Consider the following 23,257-nt stretch of genomic DNA (forward strand, 5'->3'; position numbering starts at 1 on the left):
TCTCGACCCCAGAGCAAGATGCAAGACCGCTACGTGGCGGTAAATTACATCTGCTGCCAGTGTCATTGTTACAATGTGACCAGCACCATTGTCGCGCGTAGGCAAGTGTGCGGGATTTCTGCCGACACCAATGACATACTTCCGTGCATTATTGACCTTATTATAGAGGTGAACAATTTGACAGTCCATCTCATTCCTATCGTTTATTTCAAATGTGTTTAAATATTTATTTATATGCCAGGAGAATCTACTGTAATCTAAGAACGTTCTCCGAATGAAAAGATGGCTGTTGAAAACGAACCCAGGAAAGATTAAAAAATGATCGGTTTATGATCAGAATAAGTACATCGAAACTATATAGCCTGTTTCCAGTCATTCGACAGGGTAGGAAATGGAATGAATAAAGCCCCATCTAACGGCGACAATAGGAATTGTGCCGGCTGCCGAAGCACACCTCTGGGGCAATGATCGATGAATGACAAATGAAATGAAATTTGGACAGTGTTGCTGGAATGAATGATGACAGGGAAAATCGGAGTATCCGGAGAAAAACCTGTACCGCCTCCGTTTTGTCCAGCACGAATATCACATGGAGTGACCGGGATTTGAACCACGGAACCCAGCTGCGAGAGGCCGGCGCGCTGCCGCCTGAGCAACGGAGGCTCCTTATAAGTACATTTTGAACTGTAAAATCAATTGGTCTCACCTCCTTTTACACCCCACCGCCGTTAACTTAATTTACCCCCCACCAAAAAATAAATAATAGAAGGCGTGTTTCTTTATGTTGAAAGGAGATTCCAAACACCATTGTTCACGTCTGTTACCTAGAGTTTTGAGATGTAAGTATTCCCATAAAAATAATTCACTTTCTTTCACTTCTTTTCACACTCCCCCCGCCCGTAAGTGAATTTTCGGGCAAAAAATACTTGTTTCTTCAATAGTAAAGGATCTTCTAAATAGGAATTATCCCCACTCTAGCTTCTTCAGTTTTTGATTTTCATGTATTCATGAAAGGAATTCAACTCCTTTTCACTCTCGCTCCCCAAGATGGTCCCCCCCCCCAAACGCGTTTTTCTTTGTTTAAGGAGATTCAAATACCAATTTTCACGTCCGTAACAACTTTAGTTTTTATTAGATGTATGTATTCTCATACAATTAAGTCAATTAATTTTTCTATTCTTTCACACCCCCCCCCCAAACTTCATTGTATTTTCCGATAATACGTGTTTCTATACTTTTAAAGCAGATTCCAAATGTCTAATTTCACGTCTGTAATATCTTCATTTTTGAGATATCAGTAGCCTAATTAAAAGAATTCAACACCATTTTCAGTCACTTTTACCCCCCACCCCCACCCTTCCACCCAAGTGGTATTTCCGAAAGCTAAAAATACACGTTACTTTATTTTTAATAGAGATAAAAAATACAATTTTGCACTTTTATAACATGTTAAGTTTTTGAGATATACTGTAAAAATTCTCATTTTAAAATTTCACCCCTTTTGAGTTCCCCTTAAGTGGAGTTTCAGAAAACAAATCACCTATGTTTCTTTACATTTACAGTATATTCCAAACACCCACTTTTACGTCTGTAACATTTTACGTTTCCATGATATTCTGTAGATACAGCCTTTCAAAAAATTCACCCCAATTTGTCACTCCTGTTTAAACGCCATTAATTGGATTTTCCAAAAACTAAAAAATACGTGTTTCTTTATTTTTAAAGGAGGTCCCATATACAAATTTTCAGTTCTGTAATATCTTCAGGTTCTGAAATATAAGTATCCTCATTAAAGGCATTCAACCCATTTTTCACCCTTTTACACCCTTCCTATTGGGATTTTCCGAAAACAAAAGAATACGTGTTTCTTTATTTTTAAAGGAGATTCTAAATACCAATTTTTATATCCATACACTTTAAAAGTTTTGAGATATTGATACACTCATTTTAAAAAATCACGCCCTTTTCACCCCCCCCCCCATTAATTGGATTTTCCAAAAACAAAAAATACGTGTTTCTTTATTTTTAAAAGAGATCCCAAACACCAATTTTCAGGTCTGTAATATCTTCAGGTTCTGAGATATAAGTAGCCTCATTAAAGGCATTCAACCCCTTTTTCACCCCTTTTCACGATTCCTATTGCGATTTTCCGAAAACAAAAAAAATGCGTGTTTATATTTAATGAAGATTCTAAATACCAATTTTTACATCTGCAAACTTTAAAAGTTTGGAGATATAGATTCACTCATTTTTAAAATTCACCCCCTTTTCACCCTCCCATTAATTGGATTTTCCAAAAACAAAAAAATACGTGTTTCTTTATTTTTAAAAGAGATCAAAAGTACCAATTTTCAGGTCTGTAATATCTTCAGTTTCTGAGATATAAGTAGCGGTATCCTGATTAGGCATTCAACCCCTTTTTCACCCTTTTTCACCCCTCCTATTGGGATTGTCTGAAAACAAAAAAATACGTGTTTCCTTATTTTTAAAGAAGATTCTACATACCAATTCTCACATCTCTAAACTTTTAAAGTTTTCAGATATAAACACACTCATTTTAAAATTTCACCCCCCTTTTCACCCCCTTAGCGACGGAATATCCAAAAATCCTCTCTTAGCGAGCCCCTACATCTTAATATGAATATATCCCCAAAATTTCATTTCTTTATGTCCAGTAGTTTTGGCTCGGCGATGATGAATCAGTCAGTCAGTCAGTCAGTCAGTCAGTCAGTCAGGACAAGCTACTTTATATATATACTAGCAAGATACCCGTGCTTCGCTACGGTATTGTACTGAAATTTATAATTGAATGCTTATTGTTTTAGATATATAATCCGTCTAAATTCGCGATCTGACTCGTTTTCTGTGAGAATCCACCAAAATTCCCGATCTGACTCGTTTTCTATTAGATTACGGCACGTTTTCTCCCATTTTTCAATCTTCTTTTCCAGCAATCGTACTTCCCGGGCTAGGCTCAGGTATTCCTCCCGGTCAGTTGGCTCCGTAAATCTTTGCCATCTTTTCCTATAATCATTTTAATATGTATAAAATCCTTCAGGAAATCCGGCGTGGTGTCATATTGGGTGCTTTGGCGGCACTGAACCCGCGGCCGGACTGCATTCTTAGTCATTACCCGTCCAGGAGCCGTTTCCAGCGCGATCCGCACATTTGACGACGGTCCGGAACATTATTATTATTATTATTATTATTATTATTATTATTATTATTACTACTACTATTATGTGTTGCTCGAAAGGCTGATGACAGGGAAAACCGGAGTATCCGGAGAAAAACCTGTCCCACCTCCGTTTTTTCCAGCACGAATGTCACATGGAGTGACCGGGATTTGAACCACGGAACCCAGCTGTGAGAGAGGCCCCCTGAGCAACGGAGGATACTTATAAGTACATTAAGAACAGTAAAATCAATGGGTTCACCTCCTTCTACACCCCACCGCCGTTAAGTTTATTTACCGCAACCCCCCCCCCCCACACAAAAAAATTAAAGAAGGCTTGTTTCTTTATGTTTAAAGGAGATTCCAAACACCAACGTTCACGTCTATTGCCAACAGTTTTGAGATATAAGTATCCCCATAAAAATTCACACTACTCCCCCCCCCCTCCTAAGTGAATTTTCCCGCAAAAAATACTTGCTTCTTTAATAGTAAAAGATCTTCTAAATACCAATTATCACGACTCTAACTTCTTCAGCTTTTGATTTATGTGTCGTCATGAAAGGAATTCAACTCCTTTACACTCCCACCCTCCAAGATGGTTTCCCCACCAAAACGCGTTTTTCTTTGTTTTTAAAGCAGATCTAAATACGAATTTTCAGGTCTGTAACAACTTTAATTTTTATTAGATGTATGCATTCTCATACAATTAAGTCAATTAAATTTTCAGTACCTTCACACCCCACCCTCCCCCTCATTGGATTTTCCGAGAATACGTGTTTCTTTACTTTTAAAGCAGATTGCAAATATCATATTTCACGTCTGTAACATCTTCATTTTTGAGATATCAGTAGCCTAATTAAAAGAATTTAACACCATTTTCAGTCACCTTTACCCACCCCCCACCACCCAAGTGGTATTTCCGAAAACTAAAAATACACGATTCGTTATGTTTAATGGAGACAAAAAATACCATTTTTCACTTCTGTAACATGTTAAGTTTTTTAGATATACTGTAAAAATTCTCATTTTAAAATTTCACCCCTTTTGAGTTCTCCTTAGGTGGAGTTTCCAAAAACAAATCACCTATGTTTCTTTACATTTACAGGAGATTCCAAACACCCAATTTTTACGTCTGTAACATTTTACGTTTCCAAGATATTCTGTAGATATTGTCTTTCAAAAAATTCACCCCAATTTGTCACTCCTGTTTAACCGCCATTAATTGGATTTTCCAAAAACTAAAAAATACGTGTTTCTTTATTTTTAAAGGAGGTCCCATATACAAATTTTCAGTTCTGTAATATCTTCAGGTTCTGAAATATAAGTATCCTCATTAAAGGTATTCAACCCATTTTTCACCCTTTTACACCCCTCCTATTGGGATTTACAGGAAACAAAAAAATACGTGTTCCTTTATTTTTAGAGGAGATTCTAACTACCAATTTTTACATCTGTAAATTTTAAAGTTTTAAGATGTAAACACACTCATTTTTAAAAATTCACCCCCCACTTTCACACCCCAATATTTGGATCTTCAAAAAACGAAAAAAAATACGTGTTTCTTTACTTTTAAAGTAGATCCCACATACCAATTTTCAGGTCTGTAATATAAGTAGCCTCATTAAAGGCATTCAACCCATTATTCACCCTTTTACACCCTTCCTATTGGGATTTTCCGAAAACAAAAGAATACGCGTTTCTTTATTTTTAAAGGAGATTCTAAATACCAATTTTTACATCCATACACTTTGAAGGTTTTGAGATATAGATACACTCATTTTAAAAAATCACCCCCTTTTCACCCCCCCATTAATTGGATTTTCCAAAAACAAAAAAATACGTGTTTCTTTATTTTTAAAAGAGATCCCAAACATCAATTTTCAGGTCTGTAATATCTTCAGGTTCTGAGATATAAGTAGCCTCATTAAAAGCATTCAACCCCTTTTTCACCCATGTACACTCCTCCTATTGCGATTTTCCGAAAACAAAAAAATACGTGTTTCTTTATTTTTAATGAAGATTATAAATATCAATTTTTACATCTGCAAACTTTAAAAGTTTGGAGATATAGATTCACTCATTTTAAAAATTCACCCCCTTTTCACCCTCCCATTAATTGGATTTTCCAAAAACAAAAAAATACGTGCTTCTTCATTTTTAAAAGAGATCAAAAGTACCAATTTTCAGGTCTGTAACATCTTCAGTTTCTGAGATATAAGTACCGGTATCCTGATTAAAGGCATTCAACCCATTTTTTCCCCATTTTCACCCTTTTTCACCCCTCCTATTGGGATTTTCTGAAAACAAAAAAAATACGTGTTTCCTTATTTTTAAAGAAGATTCTAAATACCAATTTTTACATCTGTAAACTTTGAAAGTTTTGAGATATAGATACACTCATTTTAAAATTTCACCCCCCTTTTCACCCCCTTAGCGAAGGAATATCCAAAAATCCTCTCTTAGCGAGCACCTACATCTTAATATTAATCTATCCCCAAAATTTCATTTCTTTATGTCCAGTAGTTTTGGCTCGGCGATGATGAATCAGTCAGTCAGTCAGGACAAGCTATTTTATATATATATATATATATATATATATATAGATAACTTGTCCTGTCAGTCAGGACAAGCTATTTTATATATATATAGATAACTTGTCCTGACTGACTGACTGATTCATCATCGCCGAGCCAAAACTACTGGACATAATGAAATGAAATTTTGGGGATACATTCATATGAAGATGTAGGTGCTCGCTAAGAGAGGATTTTTGGATATTCCGTTGCTAAGGGGGTGAAAAGGGGGGGTGAAGTTTTAAAATGAGTGCACCTATATCTCAAAACTTTAAAAGTTTACAAATGTAAAAATTGGTATTTAGAATCTTCTTTGAAAATAAGGAAACACGTATTTTTTTGTTTTCAGAAAATCCCAATAGGAGGGGTGAAAAAGGGTGAAAATGGGAGAAAACGTGTTGAATGCCTTTAATCAGGATACCGATACTTATACCTCAGAAACTGAAGATATTACAGACCTGAAAATTGGTACTTTTGATCTCTTTTAAAAATAAAGAAACACGTATTTTTTTTGTTTTTGGAAAATCTAATTAATGGGAGGGTGAAAAGGGGGTGAATTTTTAAAATTAGTGAATCTATATCTCCAAACTTTTAAAGTTTGCAGATGTAAAAATTGGTGTTTGGGATCTCCTTTAAAAATAAAGAAACACGTATTTTTTTGTTTCTGGAAAACCCAATTAGGGGGGTAAAAAGGGGTACTATTTTAAAATGAGTGTATCTATATCTCAAAACTTTTAAAGGTTATAGGTGTAAAAATAGGTATTTAGAATCTCCATTAAAGATAAAGGAACACGTATATTTTGTTTTCGGAAAATCCTAATAGGAAGGGTGGAAAAGGTTGAAAAAGGGGTCGAATGCATTTCATGAGTCTACTTATATTTCAGAACCTGAAGATATTACAGACCTGAAAATTGGTGTTTGGGATCTCCTTTAAAAATAAATAAACACGTATTTTTGTTTTGTGGAAAATACAATTAATGGGGGGTGAAAAGGGGGTGATTTTTTAAAATGAGTGTATCTATATCTCAAAACTTTTTAAGTTTATAGATGTAAAAATTGGTATTTATCTTCTCCTTTAAAAATAAAGAAACATGTATTCTTTTGTTTTAGGAAAATCCCTATAGGAAGGGTGTAAAAGGGTGAATAATGGGTTGAATACCTTTCATGAGGATACTTATATTTCAGAACCTGAAGATATTACAGACCTGAAAATTGGAGTTTGGGATCTCCTTTAAAAATAAATAAACACGTATTTTTGTTTTGTGGAAAATACAATTAATGGGGGGTGGAAAGGGGGTGATTTTTTAAAATGAGTGTATCTATATCTCAAAACTTTTTAAGTTTATAGATGTAAAAATTGGTATTTAGAATCTCCTTTAAAAATAAAGAAACATGTATTCTTTTGTTTTAGGAAAATCCCAATAGGAAGGGTGTAAAAGGGTGAATAATGGGTTGAATGCCTTTCATGAGGATACTTATATTTCAGAACCTGAAGATATTACAGACCTGAAAATTGGTATTTTGGATCTACTTTAAAAGTAAAGAAACAGGTATTTTTTCGTTTTTGGAAAATCCAAATATTGGGGGGTGAAAACGGGGGTGAATTTTTTAAAATGAGTGTGTCTACATCTTAAAACTTTAAAATTTACAGATGTAAAAATTGGTGGTTAGAATCTCCTCTAAAAACAAAGGAACACGTATTTTTTTTGTTTCCAGTAAGTCCTAATAGGAGGGGTGTGAAAGGGTGAAAAATGGGTTGAATGCCTTTAATGAGGATACACATATCTCAGAAACGAAAGATATTACAGAACTGATAATTCGCATATGTGATCTCCTTTAAAAATAAAGAAACACGTATTTTTTAGTTTTTGGAAAAGTCAATTAATGGCGGTTAAACAGGAGTGACAAATTGGGGTGAATTTTTTGAAAGACTATATCTACAGAATATCTTTGAATCGTAAAATGTTACAGACGTAAAAAGTGGGTGTAAATCTCCTGTAAATGTAAAGAAATATAGGTTATTTGTTTTTGGAAACTCTACTTAAAGGGAACCCAAAAGGGGTGAAATTTTAAAATGAGAATTTTTACGGATATCTAAAAAACTTAACATGTTACAGAAGTGAAAAATGGTATTTTTATCTCTATTAAACATAAAGAAAAGTGTATTTTTAGTTATCGGAAATACCACTTGGGTGGAGGGCGGGGGGGGGGGTAAAAGTGACTGAAAATGGTGATGAATTCTTTTAATTAGGCTACTGATATCTCAAAAATGAAGATGTTACAGATGTGAAATTTGATATTTGCAATCTGCTTTAAAAGTAAAGAAACACGTATTCTCGGAAAATCCAATGAAGGGGGCGGGGGGGGGGTGAAAGAATTGAAACATTAGTTGACTTAATTGTATGAGAATACATACATCTAATACTAAAGTTGTTACAGACGTGAAAATTCGTATTTGGATCTCCTTTAAAAACAAAGAAAAAGGCGTTTTGGTGGGGAAACTATCTTGGAGGGCGGGAGTGTAAAGGAGTTGAATTCCTTTCATGAGGACACATAAATCAAAAACTGAAGAAGTTAGAGTCGTGATAATTGGTATTTAGAAAATCCTTTACTATTAAAGAAAGAAGTATTTTTTTTGCGGGAAAATTCATTTAGGGGGAGGAGAGATTATTGTGAAATGAAGTGAAAAAAAGTAAATTATTTTTATGTGGATACTTATATCTCAAAACTGAAGTTAATAGACGTGAACATTGGTGTTTGGAATCTCCCTTAAACATAAAGAAACAAGCATCCTTTTAGTTCTTCTTCGGGGGGGGGGGGCTGTAAATAAACTTAACGGCGGTGGGGTGTAGAAGGAGGTGAGACCAATTGATTTTACTGTTATTAATGTACTTATAAGGATCCTCCGTTGCTCAGGCGGCAGCGCGCCGGCCTCTCACAGCTGGGTTCCGTGGTTCAAATCCCGGTCACTCCATGTGGCATTCGTGCTGGACAAAACGGAGGCGGGACAGGTTTTTCTCCGGATACTCCGGTTTTCCCTGTCATCAGCCATTCCAGCAACACATAATAGTAATAATAATAATAATAATAATAATAATAATAATAATCCGGACCGTCGTCAAATTGCGGACCGCGATGGAAACGGCTCCTGGACGGGTAATGACTAAGAATGCAGTCCGGTCGCGGGTTCAGTGCCGCCAAGGCACCCAGTATGACAGCACGCCGGATCTCCTGAAGGATTATATCCGTATTAAAAATATCATAGGAAAAGATGGCAAAGATTTACGGACCCAACTGACCTGGAGGAATACCTGAGCCTAACTCGGGAAGTACGAAATCGATTGCTGGAAAGGAAGATTTAAAAATGGGAGGAAACGTGCCGTAAAATAATAGATCGGGAATTTTGGTGGATTCTCGCAGAGAACGAGTCAGATCGCGAATTTCGGCGGATTATATATCTAAAACAATAAGCATTCAATTATAAATTTCAGTATAATACCGTAACGAAGCACGGGTATCTTGCTAGTTTTATATATATAGATAGACTAGCAAGATACCCGTGCTTCGCTACGGTATGATACTGAAATTTATAATTGAATGCTTATTGATTTAAATATATAATCCGCCGAAATTCGCGATCTGACTCGTTTTCTGCGGGAATCCTCCAAAATTCCCGATCTGACTCGTTTTCTATTATTTTATAGCACGTTTCCTCCCATTTTTCAATATTCCTTTCCAGCAATCGATTTCGTACTTCCCGGGCTAGGCTCAGGTATTCCTCCTGGTCATTTGGGTCCGTAAATCTTTGCCATCTTTTCCTTTAATCATTTTTAATATGGATAAAATCCTTCAGGAGATCCGGCGTGGTGTCATATTGGGTGATTTGGTGGCACTGAAACCCGCGGCCGGACTGCATTCTTAGTCATTACCCGTCCAGGAGCCGTTGCCAGCGCGGTCCGCACATTTGACGACGGTCCGGAACATTATTATTATTATTATTATTATTATTATTACTAGCAAGATACCCGTGCTTCGCTACGGTATTATACTGAAATTTATCATTGAATGCTTATTGTTTTAGATATATAATCCGCCGAAATTCGCGATCTGACTCGTTCTCTGCGAGAATCCACCAAAATTCCCGATCTATTATTTTACGGCACGTTTCCTCCCATTTTTAAATCTTCCTTTCCAGCAATCGATTTCGTACTTCCCGAGTTAGGCTCAGGTATTCCTCCAGGTCAGTTGGGTCCGTAAATCTTTGCCATCTTTTCCTATGATATTTTTAATACGGATATAATCCTTCAGGAGATCCGGCGTGCTGTCATACTGGGTGCCTTGGCGGCACTGAACCCGCGACCGGACTGCATTCTTAGTCATTACCCGTCCAGGAGCCGTTTCCATCGCGGTCCGCAATTTGACGACGGTCCGGATTATTATTATTATTATTATTATTATTATTATTACTATTATGTGTTGCTGGAATGGCTGATGACAGGAAAAACCGGAGTATCCGGAGAAAAACCTGTCCCGCCTCCGTTTTGTCCAGCACGAATGCCACATGGAGTGACCGGGATTTGAACCACGAAACCCAGCTGTGAGAGGCCGGCGCGCTGCCGCCTGAGCAACGGAGGATCCTTATAAGTACATTAATAACAGTAAAATCAATTGGTCTCACCTCCTTCTACACCCCACCGCCGTTAAGTTTATTTACACCCCCCCCCCCGAATAAGAATTAAAAGGATGCTTGTTTCTTTATGTTTAAGGGAGATTCCAAACACCAATGTTCACGTCTATTAACTTCAGTTTTGAGATATAAGTATCCACATAAAAATAATTTACTTTTTTTCACTTCATTTCACAATAATCTCTCCTCCCCCTAAATGAATTTTCCCGCAAAAAAAATACTTCTTTCTTTAATAGTAAAGGATTTTCTAAATACCAATTATCACGACTCTAACTTCTTCAGTTTTTGATTTATGTGTCCTCATGAAAGGAATTCAACTCCTTTACACTCCCGCCCTCCAAGATAGTTTCCCCACCAAAACGCCTTTTTCTTTGTTTTTAAAGGAGATCCAAATACGAATGTTCACGTCTGTAACAACTTTAGTATTAGATGTATGTATTCTCATACAATTAAGTCAACTAATGTTTCAATTCTTTCACACCCCCCCCCGCCCCCTTCATTGGATTTTCCGAGAATACGTGTTTCTTTACTTTTAAAGCAGATTGCAAATATCAAATTTCACATCTGTAACATCTTCATTTTTGAGATATCAGTAGCCTAATTAAAAGAATTCATCACCATTTTCAGTCACTTTTACCCCCCCCCCCCGCCCCTCCACCCAAGTGGTATTTCCGAAAACTAAAAATACACTTTTCTTTATGTTTAATAGAGATAAAAATACCATTTTTCACTTCTGTAACATGTTAAGTTTTTAGATATCCGTAAAAATTCTCATTTTAAAATTTCACCCCTTTTGGGTTCCCTTTAAGTAGAGTTTCCAAAAACAAATAACCTATATTTCTTTACATTTACAGGAGATTTACACCCACTTTTTACGTCCGTAACATTTTACGATTCAAAGATATTCTGTAGATATAGTCTTTCAAAAAATTCACCCCAATTTGTCACTCCTGTTTAACCGCCATTAATTGGCTTTTCCAAAAACTAAAAAATACGTGTTTCTTTATTTTTAAAGGAGATCACATATGCGAATTATCAGTTCTGTAATATCTTTCGTTTCTGAGATATGTGTATCCTCATTAAAGGCATTCAACCCATTTTTCACCCTTTCACACCCCTCCTATTAGGACTTACTGGAAACAAAAAAAATACGTGTTCCTTTGTTTTTAGAGGAGATTCTAACCACCAATTTTTACATCTGTAAATTTTAAAGTTTTAGATGTAGACACACTCATTTTAAAAAATTCACCCCCGTTTTCACCCCCCAATATTTGGATTTTCCAAAAACGAAAAAATACCTGTTTCTTTACTTTTAAAGTAGATCCAAAATACCAATTTTCAGGTCTGTAATATCTTCAGGTTCTGAAATATAAGTATCCTCATGAAAGGCATTCAACCCATTATTCACCCTTTTACACCCTTCCTATTGGGATTTTCCTAAAACAAAAGAATACATGTTTCTTTATTTTTAAAGGAGATTCTAAATACCAATTTTTACATCTATAAACTTAAAAAGTTTGAGATATAGATACACTCATTTTAAAAAATCACCCCCTTTTCACCCCCCATTAATTGTATTTTCCACAAAACAAAAATACGTGTTTATTTATTTTTAAAGGAGATCCCAAACACCAATTTTCAGGTCTGTAATATCTTCAGGTTCTTAAATATAAGTAGACTCATGAAATGCATTCGACCCCTTTTTCAACCTTTTCCACCCTTCCTATTAGGATTTTCCGAAAACAAAATATACGTGTTCCTTTATCTTTAATGGAGATTCTAAATACCTATTTTTACACCTATAACCTTTAAAAGTTTTGAGATATAGATACACTCATTTTAAAATAGTACCCCTTTTTACCCCCCTAATTGGGTTTTCCAGAAACAAAAAAATACGTGTTTCTTTATTTTTAAAGGAGATCCCAAACACCAATTTTCAGGTCTATAATATCTTCAGTTTCTGAGATATAAGTAGCCTCATTAAAGGCATTCAACCCCTTTTTTACCCCTTTTCACACCTCCTATTGCGATTTTCCGAAAACAAAAAAAAAAACGTGTTTCTTTATTTTTAATGAAGATTCTAAATACCAATTTTTACATCTGCAAACTTTAAAAGTTTGGAGATATAGATTCACTAATTTTAAAAATTCACCCCCTTTTTACCCTCCCATTAATTAGATTTTCCAAAAACAAAAAAATACGTGTTTCTTTATTTTTAAAAGAGATCAAAAGTACCAATTTTCAGGTCTGTAATATCTTCAGTTTCTGAGGTATAAGTATCGGTATCCTGATTAAAGGCATTCAACACGTTTTCCCCCATTTTCACCCTTTTTCACCCCTCCTATTGGGATTTTCTGAAAACAAAAAAATACGTGTTTCCTTATTTTCAAAGAAGATTCTAAATACCAATTTTTACATTTGTAAACTTTTAAAGTTTTGAGATATAGGTGCACTCATTTTAAAACTTCACCCCCCCTTTTCACCCCCTTAGCAACGGAATATCCAAAAATCCTCTCTTAGCGAGCACCTACATCTTCATATGAATGTATCCCCAAAATTTCATTTCATTATGTCCAGTAGTTTTGGCTCGGCGATGATGAATCAGTCAGTCAGTCAGGACAAGCTATTATATATATATATAGATTATTATTATTATGTGTTGCTGGAATGGCTGATGACAGGGAAAACCGGAGTATCCGGAGAAAAACCTGCCCTGCCTCCGTTTTGTCCAGCACGAATGTCACATGGAGTGACCGGGATTTGAACCACGGAACCCAGCTTTGAGAGGCCGGCGCGGTGCCGCCTGAGCAACGGAGGATCCTTATAAGTACATTAATAACAGTAAAATCAATTGGTCTCACCTCCTTCTACACCCCACCGCCGTTAAGTTTATTTACCGCCACCCCCCTCCCCCCCAAAAAATTAAAAGAAGGCTTGTTTCTTTATGTTTAAGGGAGATTCCAAACACCAATGTTCACGTCTATTACCTTCAGTTTTGAGATATAAGTATCCCCATAAAAGTAATTTACTTTTTTCACTTCATTTCACACTACTCCCCCCCCCCCCCGCAAGTGAACTTTCCCGAAAAAAATACTTGTTTCTTTAATAGTAAATTATCTTCTAAATACCAATTATCACGACTCTAACTTCTTCAGTTTTTGATTTATGTGTCCTCATGAAAGGAATTCAACTCCTTTACACTCCCGCCCTCCAAGATGGTTTCGCGCCCAAACCGCGTTTTTCTTTGTTTTTAAAGGAGATCCAAATACGAATTTTCACATCTGTAATAACTTTACTTTTTATTAGATGTATGCATTCTCATACAATTAAGCCAATTCATTTTTCAATTCTTTCACACCGCCCCACCCCCCCCCCCCCCCGCTTCATTGGATTTAAAGAGAATACGTGTATTTTTACTTTTAAAGCAGATTGAAAATATCAAATTTCACGTCTGTAAATTCTTCATTTTTGATATATCAGTAGCCTAATTAAGAGAATTCAACACCATTTTCAGTCACTTTTACCCCTCCTCCACCCAGGTGATATTTCCGAAAACTAAAAATACACGTTTCTTTATGTTTAATAGAGATAAAAAATACCATTTTTCACTTCTGTAACATGTTTTTTTTAGATATACTGTAAAAATTCTCATTTCAAAATTTCACCCCTTTTGAGTTCCCCTTAAGTGGAGTTTCCAAAAACAAATCACCTATGTTTCTTTACATTTACAGGAGATTCCAAACACCCACTTTTTACGTCTGTAACATTTTACGTTTCCAAGATATTCTGTAGATATCGTCTTTCAAAAATTCACCCCTATTTGTCACTCCTGTTTAACCGCCATTGATTGGATTTTCCGAAAACAAAATATACGTGTTTATTTATTTTTAAAGGAGATTCTAAATACCAATTTTCACATCTATAACCTTTAAAAGTTTTGAGATATAGATACACTCATTTTAAAATATTACCCCCTTTTCACCCCCTCCCTTAATTGGATTTTTCAGAAACAAAACAATACGTGTTTCTTTATTTTTAAAGGAGATCCCAAACACCGATTTTCAGGTCTGTAATATCTTCAGTTTCTGAGATATAAGTATCCTCATTAAAGGCATTCAACCCTTTTTCCACCCCTTTTCACTCCTCCTATTGCGATTTTCCGAAAACAAAAAAAATACGCTTTTCTTTATTTTTAATGAAGATTCTAAATACCAGTTTTTACATCTGCAAACTTTAAAAGATTGGGGATAGAGATCCACTAATTTTAAAAATTCTCCCCCTTTTCACCCTCCCATTAATTGGATTTTCCAAAAACAAAAAAATACGTGTTTCTTTATTTTTAAAAGAGATCAAAAGTACCAATTTTCAGGTCTGTAATATCTTCAGTTTCTGAGATATAAGTACCGGTATCCTGATTGAAGGCATTCAACCCATTTTTCCCCATTTTCACCCTTTTTCACCCCTCATATTGGGATTTTCAGAAAACAAAAAAATACGTGTATCCTTATTTTAAAAGAAGATTCTAAATACCAATTTTTACATCTGTAAACTTTTAAAGTTTTGAGATATAGATACACTCTTTTTAAAATTTCACCCCCCTTTTCACCTCCTTAGCGACGGAATATCAAAAAATCCTCTCTTAGCGAGCACCTACATCTTAGTATGAATATATCCCCAAAATTTCATTTCTTTATGTCCAGTAGTTTTGGCTCGGCGATGATGAATCAGTCAGTCAGTCAGTCAGTCAGTCAGTCAGTCAGTCAGTCAGTCAGTCAGGACAAGCTACTTTATATATATATAGATTAACTTTGCAGCCTTTTCTGTGAGAGATACTACATCACTGAGTGCAGAAAACGGGAAATACGCATAGTTCAGTAGGCTCCTGCATCAAGGTGTACAATCATCCTAACATTTACACATGTTTTGCGCGTTTCCTTGTAGTGTGGGGGGGGGGGGGGCAACGAACGGTTACCGGCACTGTAGTCAGTGCAGCCGCGGAGGTGGACTGGTGAAATGCTTGTTCTGTTCCCGAGTAGTAGGGATAGAACGCGCGGTCGGGCACAGCAGCAAGTATAGTTAGCGTACGGAATAAATGCCTAGTTTACGAGTGGAGTTCTTGTTAGCGAACGTTATATTCCTACACTTGTGTAAGCTAACAGTATGGCGACATATAAAATTGTACACGGATATTTCTAGTTGAAAGATTTCGTCTAAAGAAGAAATTGTATGGCAGAACCTTTCGCAAATTCCTACGTCATTTTTGTGGCGCTGTAATGTCTTCGAAACATAAGTTATTCAGGAAATGACAGAAAACAGGGTATGTTTTAAACAAACAAAAAAAAAACAACCACAGAAGACGATATTAACAGAGGAGAAGCTTACAGATATTAAAAAGAGAATAGATGTCAGCCCGAGGAAATCTTCACGCTGATTGGCGCAGGAGTGTGGTATTTCAGTAAGATCAGCATTGCGGAGACAAAAAATGCTACACTTTTATTTTTACGATCAATTGATTAATTGACATCACAGAATCCACATACATTTCTCTCGTTAGATGCTGCAGTATATCCACGACGGTACGGTCGATCCTTCTGGTTTAATTATGATGGACGAAGCTAATTTCCATTAAAGTGGGTATGTGAAATCTCAGAATACAAGATACTGGGACACAGACAATCTTCATGTTGTGCCTGAAATTCGTCTTCAAAATCAGAATGTCGGTGTTTGGTGTGGCATAATGATACAGTTAGCTCGCAACGTTATGTGTAAAACATAACGCGGCCATTTTTTATAAATGTTGGTTGAGGAAGAAAAACAGTTTGCTTACTGCCAGCTGTAAAACGTCACCGGCCATACATCTCGTCAGTCAATGCATGCATTAGAGTAGTACGATGAGCGAATAATTAGTCTTGGACATTTTGCTGATATTATTAGCTCTCGAGTCTGTGAGCCTGAGGAAAAATAATTATGTATATAACTCATACTGGTTAGCTCTGGCTTCCGGTAACATATTGTAGAAAAGAGGGGGAGGAGGAGGAGGAGGAAGAATGGAACTGCCCACAATCATCATTCACTTCTCAACTTATCCACTGCTATGAGTTTTTTGTGAATTTGTGTAACAATATAACTTACGGTGGTGCGTCTTGAGTAACCAACAAACCTTTGGACTGATGGATAAAACCATACACAGGGAGAAAATGAGATCACGACATCTGTGACATTATCGTCCTTCTTCTCTGCTTTTTCTGTGAATCCTGTTTCAGTCGTGTCCTTTTCCTACATATTTTCCTACTCTATGTTTCCTCTTTTCTTTCCAACCCTTTCTCTCTCAGACGCTTACTTTGTTCTCCCACCACAGATTGGATCTTCCTCTGTCTCCTTTTCAGAGAAAGTGATAGCCGTTACTATCTTTTCCACGTAATGATGGCCCCTTCTCTGTACGTGGCCAAACCATCTCAGCCCATGTTCGCTGTGGATCTCACCATACCTCTGATGAAGGCATTTAACATTTTTCTACGTTTGAATTTCTTATCACGCCACACATCCATCTACGGAGTTTTCATTTCGGCTATTTCCATCTTCCTTCCTTGATTCCATGTTTCAGCTCCACATAACATAGGAGGTACAACCTACCCTTCATGTGCGGGCTTATGTAATTATGCAATTAACACACAGCACCACACTTATGTTACTCCAGTTTCTTAATGGCGTGTGACTTCCGTCCTGATGCAGGTCTTTCTAGTTGACGCCGTGAGGATGACGACCTACTTATGATGAATTCTAATGCTGTAGACTGCACAAAGATCCAGCCCCTGAGCCTGAGCCATTATAATTAAGGCGACACTCCGGAGATAAAATCGATATTTTGGTAGGGACCCGACACTTCGAAAAATGAAGGTATCGGCGAAAGGGAGACAAGGTCGACGAAGAGCGTGAAAATGAAAGATTTCCTAGGCTTCGAAAACCTAATAGTGTCGGGGTCGGAAAAGAACAAGAGTTGGACAAGGGAGGACGGATTGGATACATGAAAGTGAAGAGCCTGGCACAAGTAAGTGGAAGGAATGCCAGGACTCAGCTAAGGGCCCCGTCGTCGTCAAAACACGCTCCCAAGTTGAGACCCCCTTTTAGTCGCCTCTTACTACAGGCAGGGTATACCGTGGGTGTTGTTCTACCGTCCCCACCCATAGGGGGACCGGTTTGTTGGCACAGAAGATTAGGCACTTATCACATGTACTCATGGTCGGTGAGGAGGAATCACGTTATAATAGGTCGGCAAATAGTGTACTCGTATCATTTCACTATCAGGCAGGTCACGGGAAAAGTTTCACAATATCTAGCGTCCGTCAACACTATCAGTCTATAAATTTGTATTATTATTGTACCGGAGGTACACCTTATCCGGCCAGTTAAACTGCGTGCCTTCTATGGAATCTACCTTGAACCACGGCTGACTTGATGCGCCACTCTAGCTAGCTCCTTACCGGCCTTGACAATCGGGTCCACGCACTGTAATCGGAGTAGTTTCATAGCTCGACACGTGACGCTGGCGACCTAGGTTTTTGCGGTCGAAATGCATACTCCTCTATGGAAAAGTTATTGACTTTCATTGCCAATTTATCGTAATTCAGAGGTAAACCGTTCATTGCACAGGTAACACTTACGTTAGTTACATACGTTGGCTTACTGTCATAACAGTAATGGTTCCCACTTGTCAGTGTTTAAATGTTAAAGTTCATATTATCTTGGATACCAATGTGTTGTGTTGCTGTCATGTGGCAAATATGACTCCGCCTAAAGAATTATTGAATGAAGGAAAATTTACGGGTAATAAATACCAGAAAATAGAAACTAATACTGACATGAAAGTACTAATTCGAGAGTGGTTGTAGGGGCTATAATGCAAACAGTTGTTTCAGTCATCCTTGTGGTTGTAATGTCATTTCTGCTTCAGGTATTTCTTCAATTTATGCTACTTCTTCCACAGTGAAGCTGACATTTGAAAAATTGCCTTTACCTTCGTTATTGGCTGTTGAACGCCTTGTATCAGGATTTTGAAAATGATAAGCAGCTTCAACTCGTTTGCGTTTCTTGGGTGAGGGTGGTGTGGTTCTAGTAATTTTTCTTCTAGGACTCTTGGTACTAGTCACCTTATAACTAGGATAGTTCGGGAACACTGATGGTACAGAACCTTTCCTTAGTACTGTTCTAATGTTGCCTAAAAATGAATAATCATGTTCTTTGAACTGAAGGCTATAGACAACAGAAAAAGCAGAGTTAGTGTTAGAGACAAAGTTATCGCGAGAAATTGCTTTGAGCCACTCCTTAGTTTTGTCCTGGTCTACAGGGATTTGTGAAATGATAGTGTCCCTTTGCTCTTTTTCCTGTTCGAAGTACAAAAATGCACACAGCAATACATGTTCGAATATTTCCGAACACAGTTAAAGAGAAACAAATCACTACATTACACAATTTTAAAAAACTAATTAGTGTATTAATTAGAATTCTTCTTTAGGACGAAGTTACGGCAAGAAATCACTTTGGGCCACTCATTACATATGTTCTTGTTTGCAGAAAATTTCTGTTTGAAGTACTAAAATGGGCATATCACATATTAGCCATTCCAAGATTTGTAAACACAATTTTAAAAATCAAATTACCTCACTACACAATAAAAAATAAACTGATTAACGCATAACTATCAACTCTCAATAACAAGCCAACAAACACCTCATTACAAACACATTACCAACACTTACTACAGCAAAACAATATAAATGATACTGGAAATGTGGTAATTTGTGGTATACAGCTTCCTATCAGTGACTTAGATGGCCAGCACTCCAGCGGCATTATGGTGAAACTTTTGAATTACAGCTTTATGCTGGACTTCGTAAGCGATTGTCAAGGCCGGTATAGGATCGCAGCGAGGGATTCAGTCGGCCGTGCTTGAACTGATGGATTACCAGATTTTTTGTTTTCAATCGTTAGATGGCACTATCATAGGTTTAATTGCTCCATCTAGCGGGTCGAACTCGAATTAATTTATTTAGAAATTTGTATTTTCACAGTTGGTAAACATTAGGTTTTGAACATTGTTAAGTTCATGTACCAAAGTTGTCAACACTTCTGCTGGTTCCTTCTTCAATAGTAATGAACCTATCAGAATTTTGTAAATATTTTCGCTAGCCAATTAAAATCGGGGGTGTGTACAGGAATCCAGCCTATCAGCAAAGAGTTCTAGAATCTACCCCTACCCCTCCAATATAGACTACTATAAAAGCTGGGCGCTTTAGGGCCGTATCGTCTTCTTCATTGCCCCAGTTAATTGAGTGAGGCATATCCTAAAGGATAAACATGTGATAACTCTTGCAGATAGCTTGAGGGGAAGGTTTCAAACCAAACCAAACCAAACCAAACCAAACCAAACCAAACCAAACCAAACCCCATAGCACAACAGCTCCGAAGGGCCATGGCCTACCAAGCGACCACTGCTCAGCCCGATGGCCTGCATATTACGAGGTGTCATGTGGTCAGCACGACGGATCCTCTTGGCCGTTATTCTTGGCTTTCTAGATCGGGGCCGCCATCTCACCGTCAGATATCTCCTCAATTGTAATCACGTAGGCTGAGTGGACCTCGAACCAGTCCTCAGTTGCAGGTAAAAAATCCCTGACCTGGCCGGGAATCGAACACAGGGCCTCCGGGTAAGAGGCAGGCACGCTACCCCTACACGGTGGGTCTGGCTGAGGAAGGTTTCAACCTCTTTTATTACATATGAAATTCTAAATCTGGTGGTTTAAATGTAGTATTTTCGGCCAGTCTGAGGACTCTGTTCTATTCCTTACTGGGAAGTATGCGATGTGGGGGAACAAAGAGTGATTACCCTCTGTTGATTCCCATTCAATTTGGTATGGGGTGACTAAAGTTTCTAAACCTCTAAAATTCTTAACACTCATTTGACTTTATTATTTCTTAGAGCCTCCGTGGCTCAGGCGGCAGCGCGCCGGCTTCTTACCGCTGGATACCGTGGTTCAAATCCCGGTCACTCCATGTGAGAGTTGTGCTAGACAAAGCGGAGGCGGGACAGGTTTTCCTCCGGGTACTCCGGTTTTCCCTGTCATCTTTTACTCCAGCAGCACTCTCCACTATCATGTAATTTCATCTGTCCGCCATTAATCATTGCCCCAGGGGAGTGCGACAGGCCTCGGCAGCCGGCACAATTTCTATTCTCGCCGTAAGTTGGGGGCTTCATTCTTCCCATCACTGACCCGGTCATTGACTGGAAAAGAGATTGTAGGTTTTCATTCAATATTTCTTACTTAGTCACCCCGCTGTAGAATAAGTTTAACCCATATGTCACTGGGCCATAAGGCCACTTCGGGTTTTAAGTATTTCTAGAAGGAGTGCAGGTGTTTCACCCCCTTGCATTTTGTTTATGGCCGGTCATTAAGGCCATTTAGTATGGGCAAAAATGCCCTTGTAAATCTATTGTCGTGTGTAGAATTGAGTCTGGTGTGAAGTCTCTTGGGGGAAAGAAAGTCGTAAACTGTTGAGCAATTTGCTTTAATTAAGAACAATCGATAGGTTGGAAGTGTGCAATTAGAAACTGATGCCTCTGCGAGGCTGGACGATGACATAGTTGGAGCGCAGACTCCCCTGTTGTGTGAAGGATACGAGCAAAACGTGCTCTTGTAAATCTTGTGCCTTCCAAGAGCAACTGAGCTCTTTTCTGTATAATTTATCATTTGTAATTATCTCAAGTTTTGTACCTGATATTCGGATTTGTAAGTCCACTATGTTGTTGGAGCTGACGGGCTCATTATAACATTGTTATTGTTTATTCAGATCTTCTATTTATCAAATGTTAAATTCAAAAAAGACAAAAACGAAATACAATTTCCAAATTTATTGTGTTAACTTATGCTCTAGTTAATTCCTTGTCCACCCATTCACCCCAGGCACTTCTTACCCCTCTATAAACCACGGCAACCACGGATAAACTATTATTATTATTATTATTATTATTATTATTATTATTATTATTATTGTCACCAACGTTTATTATTCTAGAATATGAACTTATCAACTACTCTATCATAAGTACTGTTACAGCCCGCGAACAGACCACTTAGCTTCAGCCCCTCAAACCGCTCAGAACACGTGTTATACAGTAAAAAAATATACCTTGTACTTTTTAATTCAAAATTTAATTTAATTGCTTCCCAATTAATAGACTGCCATATGAAAAAAGCATACCATTTATGATTTTGCGTCCATAGCACGGTACATAAATATAACTATTAAGAAAACAGTCATATCAAGATTGATTTAGAAAGAATGTAAATTAAAGGGGATTGTATAAGTAATTTCATAAAACGTGAATATTGATCTGTTAAATGCACAGAATACTCCTGTATTTCGTATATAACACCGTTAACACGAAAAAGATATGTCGCGAGGAGAAGAATGTGGCTAAAGCTGGTCTAGAGAGTCATTAGCTGTGAGTTATTAGGCATCCAGTGGTAAATTTCAACAAAACCTCATGAATGTTGACCTTTCCAGTCGACCTAAATACTGTAATAGCAGTTGGATAATTACAGCCGCTGGCAAACTTACTCAAACCACGCAGTAGAATTGTTCTCGGCTGACGTTACAAGTCAATTACAGTCACCGGCTTATTGTTTACTCCCCACAAATACATTTAGGGAGGGTTTTTATATTGAAAACTGTATCCAGTGAACGTTGAAATGAATAACTAAAGAACATTCCGTTACAGCCATTCAACTACTATTCCGAATATATTTTCAATAAGTCGAAGTCTTTCATTCTAGAACTCTCTCCTGGTAGCACAATGACGGTGTTCTTCCACGTCGTGTATTTCATCAAACTTTATGAAAAGTTGCATGAAAAGACGCAAGTGTATGGTAATATTAATCAAGAACAGTGAGACTTCTGGTGGTCTTATTTTCTAAACAAAGTAGAAAACCGTAGCTAGAGAAAATCGATATAAAATTTATTGAAAAATTTTCAAATCTGGTAACCAGGCAGGGTTTTGTTCCCATTATGAGATTTACATTGACTGACAAAAATTTTACAATTGGCTTTACGTCGCACCGTCACAGATAGGTCTTATGGCGAAGATGGGATAAGAAAGGTCTAGGAGTGGGAAGGAAGCGGCCGTGGCCTTAATTAAGGCACAGCCTCAGCATTTGCCTGGTGTGAAGATGGGAAACTACGCAAACCATATTCAGGGTTGCCGACAGTAGGGTTCGAACCCACTATCTCCCGGATGCAAGCTCACAGTTTCGCGCTCCTAACTGACAAAAAAAATTTGAAGGACCTAGATGGGGAGGGAGGAGGAAACAAGTGAAATTTCATACGCACCGAGCTCGATAGCTGCAGTCGCTTAAGTGCGACCAGTATCCAGTATTACAATATTAAATCTATACTTCCCGGCTGTACCCCGGGTTTCTAAGTCATTTGTTGCAACACTTTCAACCGACTTCAACCGTCTTCACCGTTTCCTATGTTGCACAATCTTCACTGCTAGGCCATGTGTGCAGACTTTTACCCAAATTAAAAGTTATACAAATATAAGGATATGCATGTTTAAGATTCCCTAATTACAAATCCTCCTTATAATACTATGTTCTTACATCTTAATTTAACAAACTCAGATGATATTAACTATTTTATACAAAAAATGTACGGAAATTTCCTAACCTCAAATGCGGAGATAGTCATTTACAAACATTTCCTAACCTAAAATAGGGGACTGTACCAGTGTTCGGTTACAAACAACTGACTTTCTTTAAATGAAAC

At 37.3% G+C, this 23,257-nt stretch overlaps 1 protein-coding gene across 1 annotated transcript in view; it reads left to right on the forward strand.

Moving 5' to 3' along the window:
* The window catches only part of LOC136866854 (thyrotropin-releasing hormone receptor-like), a 556,289-nt gene that overhangs the window by 72,158 nt on the left and 460,874 nt on the right, over positions 1-23,257 (forward strand). Inside the window, exon 2 of the mRNA XM_068226865.1 lies at positions 18,102-18,109. Within this exon, the coding sequence (XP_068082966.1) occupies positions 18,102-18,109 (8 nt within the window). The remainder of the gene's footprint in view (positions 1-18,101; positions 18,110-23,257) is intronic.

This window comes from Anabrus simplex, chromosome 3 (genome assembly GCF_040414725.1).
Source record: "Anabrus simplex isolate iqAnaSimp1 chromosome 3, ASM4041472v1, whole genome shotgun sequence".
NCBI classification, from domain to species: domain Eukaryota; kingdom Metazoa; phylum Arthropoda; class Insecta; order Orthoptera; family Tettigoniidae; genus Anabrus; species Anabrus simplex.